We start from the raw sequence: 11,955 nt of genomic DNA, 5'->3' as shown, positions 1-11,955 counted from the left end.
AAGGAATAAAAATGTTTGGCCACCATATGACATTTGTTTTTTCTCAAGAAATGAATAATCAGATTTATAATTAGTTGGTCACCGTGGGAACATAACAAATTCGTCGATCAGCACACAAAGCATACATTATTGTTCTTACACGATGGGCTAGCGACATCTCGTACGAGTCAAACAGTCAGTACAACTAAGCAACAGAATGGCCGGTAAAGATGATGGCTTCAGATGTACTATTTTGTAAGGTCTTTGTGAATAAATAATAAAGTGGTTGCACGCATCGCCCAGATGCAGAGGCTGAGGGTATTCCTCCTTTTTTTTTCTAAAAAACGGTCGACTGACCCAAATTCGACAATCAGACGACCTACATTTAGCCATTCCAAAAAAATTCCCCTCCCCAACATCATGACAGAGGAAGACAAGCTTGTAAATGGGTGTTATTCCCAGCAAGGAGTGTTACCAATTACAACATCACAAAAAAAATGGTCATATTCTTGAAGTAATCATTACAAGTTTCTTCTGACCACTGTCAAGCAGTACAAGCAGTACAGAGCTGGTACTAGAGTAGATTTGCTAGCCACACGCCCGCCGGGCGCGGGCCTGCCTCAGTTGCTCAAGCGCGGTGTCGTCTCCGATTCACAATTCGGGGCGCCACCGGCCACTACCACCGGACCACGCCCTTCAGTCAGATATACGGCCTCGGGCGCTTGCTGTGCGCGCGGGCGGCGGGCGCAGTCTTCTCGGCCGCGGCATGCTTGCGCCATTCCCGCGTCCAGAAGACCAGCCGCCGCAATTCGCCACCGCTAGTTCGCCTGCGAACAGAGCACGTACACCGAATGGGCTATGCGTGTTCCTTCCATCGATCCGTCACCACACGAGCTCCTCCGCCGCCGCCCGCTGCAGCAACGGCCGCGCCGCGATGTCTCGCCCGCTGGCGGCCGGCGCGCGGCAGCCGAAGGAACGGCCGCGGCGCTCCTCGGAGGAGACGCGGCGGAGGACGTCCCGGAAGCGGTCCTCGTCGCAGGGGAGCGCGATGGGGCCGCACGCGCCGGTCCGGAAGCCGTACTCCTCCTCCGCCTGCCGGAGCAGCTCGAGGAAGATGGGGTGGTTCAGGTGCGCCGCCCGCACCACGAACCGCCGCGAGGCCCCGCCCACGCACACCGCCACGTGCCCCGCCGGCACCGCGCCGCCCTCGGCCACGCGCGCCGCGGCGCGGGACCGCCACCTCCGCAGGGTGTGCCGGAGCCAGACGATGTCGCGGATCTTGCTGCATTTGGCCATCGGCAGTTGAGACTTGAGAGCAGAGCTTCTGTTGGCCTGCTGCGCTGCTGGTCGTGGGTTAACGGTGGAGGAGGACAAGTTGGTGAAATGGAGCTGGCTGGCTTCTGGTGGAGGGAGGGGTGGGAGATTTTATAGGATGCTGGAAATTTTGGGACTTGGGTTCGTCATCGTCCAATTGGCCTGGATCAAATAATCTGAGCTGTGTGAAGGGGATGGGGCTATGTTCTTCCATGTAACATTTACTGTGTTCCCTATATGGCTGTCATTCACATTGTGAACCACATATGCCAGGCGGGTGTTTATCCTACGTTAGTCAATAACTTGTCCTGACGAAGCTTGAAAAACGAGGTGTATGGCCGTGTTACATGCACGTACGCCCGGTGTCCCGTGACTTCACTGATTCCGTTACAGAAAAAAGTGCGGATCACTGTTGCCGCTGCCAATCAATTACTCCCTCCGTTCCTAAATATTTGTCTTTCTACACATTTCAAATGGTTACAACATATGGATGTATGTAGACATATTTTAGAGTGTAGGTTCACTTATTTTGCATTGTATGTAGTCATTTGTTGAAATCGCTAGAAAGACAAATATTTAGGAATGGATGGAGTACTAAAAGAAAAGGCTCTAGAATTATTACAAGACAAAAGCATGTATTCCTCCGTTCCAAAATAGTAGATGACACGCAGTGCTGCACCGTAACAGTTTTTCGAGGGTTACGCGGGGTCACATGCACATGGTCACGTCGCATCGGCGTTTGCGTGGTTGGGGAGAGCCCAAGAAAGGAAGAGAATCGTCTGGTCTCCAGCCCAAGCGCTCGCGGTCAGGTGCCGGAGGTGCATGTGCCCGGCGGGCATTCGATCCCAGCAGCATGTGGCCTCGTCTCGTCTGACGGGGAGGGGACGATATCTCAGTCGGATTTTGGCGCCGCGCTGTGCGGTATATCCTTGCCGGAGTTGTGGCTTTCACAAGATCGCCATGCGGATTCCAGGCCACGCATCCTCGTGCTCAGCGCTATATGGATGTGCATGCGCCCGTCAACTTTTGTGCTATCCTTTCAAAATAAAATAAAAAACACTTTAGTGCTAGCTGCTCGTAAGAGTTGATTAGCAAAACTGCTGCCAAAACGAGACGTGACTGCCGATGCTGATCCCCTGTTCCAGCCATGGTACCGGTTAACCTCCCTCGGTTAAGACGGCACGCTTGCTGGTACTACTACTTGCTAAGCAAGTCATCATGGCTTTCAACCGATTCTTCTTCTAACTTTGGCTAGCGAGTACTAGCTTCTTGATACGGATACGATGCGGCACCCACGCGCGCTCCCGCTCGGCCCGATCGACATGCGGGCCGCGGCGGGATGATGCCACCCCCCGTCCCATGTGCGTGCGCCCGTGCGGGGTTGGCGTCCTACGCCGCCGAGGGAGTGGGCGCGGGGGTATTCTCACGCGTACAACATCTCTAGCAGAGCCCTCAAACTTTCAAACCTTTATAAATAACTGTTTTTTTACAGTTTGCGAGTAACAATCGTATAGATTAAAACCCCTTAATCCTTAAACCCTCAAATTTTTTTAAGGGTCCAACCCTCAAATCCTGAAAAGTAAGGGTTGGGGAGCAAAACCTATCTCAACCCTCATTTGGCGGTTATCTTCGCGCGGGACGGAAAAATCCTCCCAACTCCCGCGCCCACGCCCGCGCCTGCCGCCCCGTCGACCTTCCGCGCGCCCGCGCCCGCCCCGCCCCCAGCCGCCGGCCTCTCCTCCACCTGCTCCCTGCCGCGGCCGCGCTCGCCCCGTCCCCGGCCGTCGCCATCCGTCCCGCCGCCCGCCGCCCCGCCGGCTTCTACTCCCGCGCTCCCGCCCGCCGCCTCCGCGCCCTCCGCCTCGACCCGCCGCCACCGCTCTCCGGCCCGTGCCCGCTCCCACGCCCTCCGCCTCCCGGCCCCGCGCCCTCCGCCTCCGCCTCCCACCCCCGGCCACTGCCCTCCGCCCGCGCCCGCCCCGCCCCCAGCCGCCGGCCTCTCCTCCACCTGCTCCCTGCCGCGGCCGCGCTCGCCCCGTCCCCGGCCGTCGCCATCCGTCCCGCCGCCCGCCGCCCCGCCGGCTTCTACTCCCGCGCTCCCGCCCGCCGCCTCCGCGCCCTCCGCCTCGACCCGCCGCCACCGCTCTCCGGCCCGTGCCCGCTCCCACGCCCTCCGCCTCCCGGCCCCGCGCCCTCCGCCTCCGCCTCCCACCCCCGGCCACTGCCCTCCGCCCGCGCCCGCCCCGCCCTCCGCCCTCCACCCCCGCGCCGCCCTCCGCCCGTCGTGCACGAGGTGCTCGACGGTATGCCCGCAACGATAACGTCGTTCATGGGGAATATTCTGTTATAAGGGTTGGGTTTGAGGGTCTGTTTTTCAACCCGTAAAAGTGCACTAAAAGACCATTTTTAGACCCTTAAAACACTAATGAGGGTTTGAGGGTTTAAGGGTTCTACTAGACATGCTCTTATCTTGATCTCTCCGTCTCGAAGCGTCGAAAGGAAGACAAGAAAATTGTGGGCGGCCACGGCGGCGGCGGAGTACCACGGCAGAGCTCGGCGAACATGGCCGGTTTTCGTACGGTGGCTGCTGGTGCCGGGGCCGGGGCCGCGCGCGCGGTCCAGCCGATTGGCGCATGATGCGTTCATGTGCGCGACGCAGAGACTGTGGCAAGTTCGCTTGCTGCTACCTATACATGTGTATGGGCACTGGTCTCCTTCCTGGCCGGCTCGTTGGTCCTGCGCGCCGAAATTAGCCTGGTCCAGCGCGTACGTACGTACGTTGCCACTTGCATGGACAGTGTACCGACCGGCGGCGTCTCTGGTGTGCCACTAGCCGCCGGCCTACCGGTGCAGTGCATACATGCAATGTATGGGTCGAGTTGTTGGCATGCATTCACGACGATAGGGCGATGGGCATGTATGCATGCAGTCCTTCCACTGCGCTGTGTAGTTAGCTGATAAGATCGGGCGTTCCCATCAGACGATGTTGGTACAGCAAGCTGACAAGCCTGCGGACAAAGCTCGTCCCGTCTCGTTCCATCGCCAGCACAAGACGTACGGGAGCGATCTGCATGCATTCTCCGCACATCCATTATTTATGGTAAGTAGAAATTAGACCCTGGACACAACGGGCAGCGTCGTCGCAAGTTTTCTGCGTGGTTTGTTGTCTATGCTAGGCTCGCGGGAGGCTCCATGAGACTAGTCATAATGAAGAGTAATTTAGACTAATAACATGTACTTTCTTCGTCCGGAATTATTTGTCATTAAAATGGATGTGTCTAGAACTAAAATACATCTAGATACATCCATTTCAATGACAAGTATTTTCGGACGGGGAGAGTATATGTTACTAGTATATGTTACTACCTTCATAGTAAGGAGTAACATATATGTGGTGTCATGCAATTATTCATTTATTATATTGTAGACTCATTTTGCGTTGATATGTGTGATGTTACTCATACTACTAGTAGCTATGTTACTACATGACTCTCTTTCTTCATTAATTACTTGTCACATCATCTATTTTGCCTAAATATGTGTGATGTTATCATTTATGTTACTCCCACTGTGGGGTAGTCTGAAGCAGCAGCGGAGGCAGGAATAATTTCCACGTGTGGCGGAGTTTATAACAAGAAAAAATTCTGTATAATTCAACTATGCAAGAGATCGCTAGAATACTAGCAGATGAGTATATATTACTTGGTGAGTTGGTGTCAACAAATACAACCAAAAATTCAAAAGGTAACTATGGGCACTCTAAATACCTCACTTGTTGAAGATTACATGGATGATCGATTGCCGATGTATGATTTGTATTAAGTTAATAACTAGACGGGCATAAAGATGACCTATAAAACATAAAAAGTATAGATAAATCATGAATTGGTAACTGGTAGGATATGGTGGAAAGCACATTATGCAAGTGAGATAGTTAGAATGAATACATACCCATAACAAAGGTTTACTTTCATTAAGTAGAAAGTGGCAATGGCATTCTTCTACCTTTAAAAAAAAATCTTAAGTTCAGCAATATCAATCTCGTTGTTCAGCAACTACGTCCAAAGGTGGAGTTAGACTCGAGTGCCACTGACTTTAGGAAAAAAATACTATTTAAATCTATATAGAAAAAACAAGAAAAACTAATGGGTTAGTCTTTCAAAAAAGAGAGCAATATCAGTAGAAAGATTGAATAACGGTTCATTCACATGATGCAAGCAAGTAACATGACAATTGAGCAGATTTGATTAATAAGAGGAAGAAGCACAACAAAATTATACATTTCATTACATACTTCTTCTTCTGCTGCTTCGACTACGCTCAAAATTATACACGAGCGCTATGTTACTTGCTTTTTTTTTGCGGGCGAATGTTACTTGCTAAGTTACTCCCATTATGACCAGCCTGATCAGGGTGAAACATATGGATGTCTCGCTCACTGTTGCCGCTGCCAATCAAAGAAAAGGAAGGAAGGGCTCCGGAATTATTAGACAAAACATCTACACCATACACAGTGCTGCACCATAGCAATTACGGGCGTTACGCGGGGTCACATGCACACTGTCGCATCGCATCGGCGTTTGCGTGGTCGGGGAGAGCCGAAGAAGGAAGAGAATCGTCTGGTCTCCAGCCCATGCGCTCGCGGTCAGGTGCCCGAGGAGCCCGACGGGCAGTCAATCACAGCTGCTGCATGTGGCCGGGATTTTGGCCTCGTCTGTTATGAGGCTGGTCATAATGGGGAGTAAATTAATACAGTGTCATGCATAAGGTATTAGTCTAAATTATTATTTTTATAATGCAAAATAATATAGTAGTAGTGTTATAAATGGTTTCATTTATTAACTTGTAGACTCATTTTTTTAAAAAGGCTATGTTACAGTAAATTATGTTACTCTAAACACATCTCTCCTCGTTAAATACATGCTATATAAGCAAATTTGTCTTGAACTGTGGTATGTTACTTGCTAAGTTACTCCCATTATGACTAACCTGACAGGGACGATATTTCGCCGGATTTGGCACCGCGCTGCGCGGTATATCCTTGCTGGACTTGTAGATTTCAGAAGATCGCCATGCGGATTCCGGGCCACGCAGCCTCGCGTCTAGCATTACGAATGCGCCCGTCAACTTTTGGTGTTGTGACAAGCCCCTTGTTAAGCTAGTGCTAGCACTAGTCTCTACTCCTAATGTCTTAGTTGGTAGGTCGCGTTCCGAATTTTATTTTCGTCCCACTTCATCCGGTCTTTTTTTGTACCTACTCCCACCTTCCGCTCAGCCGTGTGGAATCAAGAAAAACCCTTAGGGCCGAGTCCCCCACCCGCCCCCACGCGCCAAAACCTCCTGTCGCACCCATCTGATACGGACAAACCGGCGACAATTAACCAGCGAAAAAAACCGGCAAAAATTAACCAGTGAAAAAAAATCCGATAACGAATCGCACGAGCGAGGCCTTCTGCCCTCGAGCGAGCAGTCGCACGCACCAGTCGCACACCAGATCCCTTCGCCGCCGCCCTCCATCCTTCGCCATCGCAGATCCATCCCGCCGCCGCCGCTCCATCCCTCTCTTCCCTCCAAGCTTGTCGCCGGCGGCGAAGCGTACGGCGCTCCATCCCTTCGCCTGCAGGAACCTATCACGCGCGCCGAGGCGAGGGCCTCGTGGACTCCGTCCGACGCCGCTTGGCCGACGACCCTGCCGCCGGGCAGGAGGAGTGTTCCACGCCGTGAGGAACCCGCCACGCGCGTCAAGGCGAGGCGCCTCCTGGGCTCCGTCCGTTTCCAGAGCGAGCGCCCGCGAATACCTAGCTAGCCGCCGCCGTCGTGACCGTTCCAGCCACCGCCAAGGTAAGGTGCTTTCTCCATCTCAATTTCCTTCCTTCCCCATCAAGGTTAATTTGGATGCGTACTTAAGTGATTTTGGTGTTGCTCATCGGATTTGTATATGTACGTACGTGTGTCTTCGATCTGCTTCGTTTGGATACGTTGTTAAGTAATTCACATCTTCCCTTTTACAATACGTGCATGATCTTGTCTTGTGCTCTCGGGTTTATATATTTGCTTGCTTAACATCTATCCTACTGCCTGAAATCAGCAGTTAATTTGTTCAGGAAAAGAAATCCACTTATTAGGAAGTAAAGTGAAGCAACCATATCGATCCATCAATTTGTTCATTGTATTTTGTTTGATGTGTGATGTGCTTGTGTGGTGAGAGGCGAGGAGTGGCTTCAGGTCCCTCTCCTTTTTGCCTGACTGAGCAAGAAGAGAAGAGAAACAGTAGGAGGAATTCAGAACTGTATTTCCTCAATTCAGATTTACCTTTGTTCAGTGACAAGTTCAGACCAAGTACATTACCCAGCCGGCACACAGGCCCCACTCACACATGATTAACTCACACGCACACCTGTACCCTGCTCCACCGAACACCACATATGGAGGAGGTGGCGCCAGTGTACAGCTAAGGCACGGCGTCATGCATGACATGGTTCTGTATTCTGTATACAGTGTGATACAAATAGTTCAAACATGCTCTGAGTGTTGAAAAATTCAAATTTGGTACCGCAATTTCTCTTGAACGATTTACTTTTGTGTTTTTATTTGTCCTGTATTTATTTTTCGATGATGATATTGCAGGGTTTAACGACTGCATCAATATTGTAGGAAGAAGTGTGGAACTAGAAGCATCGGTAGAAATAGTAATGAAGGCAAGACCGACTTAGAAAAGCTTTTGTTTTTTGTTTACTGTGGTCTTCTTACATAATTTAAGTTTTAGATCCAATGCATGAGCAGAAAATGCTAGGTTCTTAATACCTGTGAGACGATATGCAGGATAGTATATATATTTATTTACTTAGGGAAGGAGAGAATATAATTTAGGTATAATGTACATGGTCATTTTACTTTTACTTTGACATATGCTTATGTTCCTTTTTTTGTAGCTAGATCAAACTCGGCACAGATGCACATGCACCGCGCGCCTCACTGATGTGAGGATCCATTTCCTCAATCCCCTCTTAATCTCCAACATCTCCCCCTTCCAGTGTTGGCGTACTTGACCGGAAGTGAGTGCGCGGCAGAGCAAAGCTCAGCCTGGGTCTTCATCAATGCAAGACGGGGCAGGAGGGAGCGGGAAGTTTTTCAGCCACATGAATGTGGAAGGCGCTTGACAAATCAGAGATGTATGAAGCTTCTGCCGAGGTAATTGATGAGAGAAGCTCTCATGTTTTGTTCTTGATCCTCAAACAAAGCGACTGGTCAGTGTGTTTCTGTACTATGCCCAAATGCCCTTACATGTTTCATCTTTCGTTTTTGTAGTCTTAATATATGGGTCTCATCTATTTTTGGTTGCAGATGTTTGAGAGGGGCAGCATAGACATAAGAGGGGTTCAATATTGTTAACTCACATCATCCAGACCAGGTTAGCACACATGCCATGCAGATTCTACTACTTGATGTAGCCTTTCTCTTAGATGTAAGTAGTATTTTTACTGTGCTACTCTTTGATCTCGAGTAGTTTGTTCATGTATTGTTTAAGATGCCAAATAGAATTAAATGGAATATAAGTTTCAAAGTTTCATTATGACAGATGAAAAGTACACGAAGGTAAACTAATATGTCTCCTGCCACTCGTATAGTCATGGTTGTCCTTGACTATAGTGTACTTAGGAGGAGGAGATGAACATGAAGAATGAGTTCGTAATGTGGTTGTCGTTGATTAATGGCACCCCCAGCAGCGGTGATAATGACCATGGGGAGGAGAGCACGAACATCAACAACCTCTTGGCCTTGTTGGCTTCTCCGACATCAATAACGACGACTAGCTCGCCATACAGTTGCTAGAGTGCTAAAGAATGGTCGAGAAGAACAATGGATTGTTGATGGAGCCAATCAACAAGGACGATAAGGACGGCCACAACAGTGAGAATAAGAAGGGGGAGCTCATCGCCGTCGGCCGCCAGCTCTGCAGGGAGAAGAAGAACGACAATGCGTTAATTATAAAGAAGTCAACAATGCCACCTGGTGTGCAAAGGGTCCTAAGGTATATGTTATCCACCATTGGTATTGACCCATTAGAATATGTAAGTCCCCGATGCAACATACGGGCAATTTATATACATCGTAGCCCATAGCAACGTTGCCTGCACCATTGGAGTTGTATATATTAGAATTGAGTTATGATGGCATAATTTTTTCCGTCACAAGTTAAATGAGCATTGTGTAAAAGTCTAACTAAGTTTTCTTTCACATTCTTCTATAAATTGGAAGTCCAATATAGATTTCTCAATGTATCATTTTGGGATTATTTGACCATCGGACAATATTGCCATGCTGACCATTTCTCTTGTCTTTGCAATATCTATAGGATCTAATGTAAAAGTATAATGTGCTTCACAGATTTTTTATTTCTTTTGATTTTGCCTTGCTTGTTATTTATGCTTATAGCTTTATATGTGAGATTCTATTTGGTGACACCTTTTTCAATTGTTAGTTGAGGTGCTTCTGAGTTTATCAATCAGGTGAGGCATGTGGTGCCCTTTCGGAATGTCGTTTTCTTCTTCCTTGCATCTCAAATGCAAGCAACCATGCTTCTACCGAGGCTTAGAAGAAACGAAGATGTATGTTCCAGAACCTCTTTTATATTATTTCATCACAAAAATTTACTGCAATATTTGCTCTTTTTTGTAAATACACATGATAGACTTGAACGATCTTCTGTTATATTGCATGATGCCCAATTGATATGGTACGAGAAAAAAAATTCTGATTGTAAGGTTTATCTTCATATAGCAACTTCCATGAAATATGTTGCAACTTCAGAAATCTAAAATGATGGTTTTAATATTAATGTCCGGGATGAGGCCATAGGTTTTTTTGATCCGTATCTAATTTTCCAAAGGTTGAAGATGTCTTTACTGTCAAGTTTATAGTCATCAAATGGTCCTTCATTACCTGATTGCAGGCTGTTGTCAAGAATTTCACCCCACCCATTGCATTGGATATCACCTCTGGCTGCAGCAATAGTGTGTCAATCTAGCTCACGTGAATTGAGCTACGCAATGTCCTATTATTACTCTGTTACTCAAAGAGTTGGTATCCCTAAATAGTAAGAACAGAGAAGATTCTTAGTGAGTTATTACACGTATTTTATTCTGATCTCCTATAAAAATCTTTTGTGGTTTAGGCACAACCCATATTATGGTTCTTTTATACCAATTAAGTTCACTATTCGACGAAATTCCTTTTCACTAAAATAAGAACCACGTAATGCTTACAATTGATCTGGTCAGCTAGATAACTAAATGAGTTAAAATTATGCGTACTAACTTTTGACATATGTAATGTGGGGTAGAAGACCAGTGTCTCTTGCTAGGGATTTCTGGAGGCAACATCCCTCTGATTGTATGCACTTAACTATTTTGCTTCTGGCTTCCTGCTATTGTATTTTACATTGTCTGCAGATGCAAATTCTTTTACGACTAATCAGTCTCGGATAATACTTCAACCCAGACATCAACGGAGCAAAGAACTTGATTAAAAGGTACATTCCTGATTACCAATGCCTAGCTATTTTTCGATCTTGACTAACACAAAGGGTGCAATATGTAGGTTCAAGGAGCTCCGACGCTTTCTATGACCAAAGAATTCATTCAAGCCAGATTTTCTTTCAAGATAACAATAATGCCTAGGAGCATCCCTATCCATTGAACAATACCGGAGAGATAGAGCGCTACTGCCTTACACTTTTCAATATCCCTAGCTTTATTTTCATTATTGTGATAATTGTGGTATTTAAAAATTTAGAATGCCTTGTGCGATTATCTGTGGATTTTGCAACCCATGTAATCTCCTATTAGACTGGATATGATCAAAATAATTCAGCTTTTCATCATTGGTTGTCATCAAGTAGAGCTTATTTTGTGGATGGATGCATTGGTTTATGTTTCCAGGCTTTTAGTTTTTCCCTTATAATATTCAGTTGATTCCCGTGAGGGGTGGCGACCCATGCTGGACGTGTGATGAGGGGAGTGTTGTTGATGCGGTATGGGAGATGTCTCGTGGAGAGAGGGGAGGGTGAAAAAGTGATGGATCGCAAATGTTTGGATGTGCTCGATCTAACAATTGGTATGCATGCTTCAACAATAGTACTTACTTATGTTATGTGAGGAGTAATGTAAGATGCAGTGAAACATGGTGGGCATGGCTTCATGACAGACCTGGCGGACAGATATCAAGGGTGATGTTGAGGCCGGCGGCAAAATAAATGGCCAAATGGGGCTCCTCAATGCAAGTGAGAAGGCTGATTGATTCCCGTGGAGCAATGCAATGTTGCATCACAATGTATTGGGTTCCATTTTTGGGCAGAGAAGAAGTGATTAAGGCATGTGCACGATTTATTTGTTCATTCATTTAATCCTTCCTTATTTCACTCAACTTAGATTCATTAACTTTTGCACTTGCTCATGATTGATGGATTGAGAAATTTAGTGACATTAATTGCAATGAGGACTATCATATATCCATAAAACTCAATTTTTTTTCAATAGAACATGATCATGATGAGCCAGTAAGATTTTTGATTTTTTTTTTAAAATGCCCGTGGCAACGCGGTGGGGATAAGGGATGTGTGATGTGCTTGTGTGGTGAGAGGCGAGGAGTGGCTTTTCCTTT

General features: G+C 47.6%; 1 protein-coding gene and 1 long non-coding RNA gene across 7 annotated transcripts; one reads left to right on the top strand and one right to left on the bottom strand.

Annotated features, from left to right (window-relative positions):
• Positions 1-465: 465 nt before the first annotated feature.
• Positions 466-1,482, bottom strand: LOC125518462 (indole-3-acetic acid-induced protein ARG7-like). The gene has a single exon (XM_048683295.1). The coding sequence runs from the start codon at positions 1,273-1,275 to the stop codon at positions 862-864; it is 414 nt and encodes a 137-aa protein (XP_048539252.1). The 5' UTR covers positions 1,276-1,482; the 3' UTR covers positions 466-861.
• Positions 1,483-6,713: 5,231 nt separating this feature from the next.
• On the top strand, positions 6,714-11,665 carry LOC125518463. 6 transcript variants are annotated; one of them, XR_007288008.1, is made up of 8 exons: positions 6,718-7,134; positions 8,226-8,484; positions 8,638-8,704; positions 8,922-9,325; positions 9,776-9,902; positions 10,247-10,825; positions 10,894-11,409; positions 11,500-11,665. It is a non-coding gene; the product is annotated as an uncharacterized LOC125518463 (long non-coding RNA). The 6 variants fall into 6 exon arrangements; XR_007288010.1 differs by having other exon boundaries at positions 6,714-7,134; positions 8,230-8,484; positions 8,922-9,902; XR_007288007.1 differs by having other exon boundaries at positions 6,714-7,134; positions 8,922-9,902.
• Positions 11,666-11,955: the final 290 nt, after the last annotated feature.

This window comes from Triticum urartu, chromosome 7 (genome assembly GCF_003073215.2).
Source record: "Triticum urartu cultivar G1812 chromosome 7, Tu2.1, whole genome shotgun sequence".
Taxonomy (NCBI): domain Eukaryota; kingdom Viridiplantae; phylum Streptophyta; class Magnoliopsida; order Poales; family Poaceae; genus Triticum; species Triticum urartu.
This window is presented reverse-complemented; position numbering and strand designations above follow the sequence as displayed.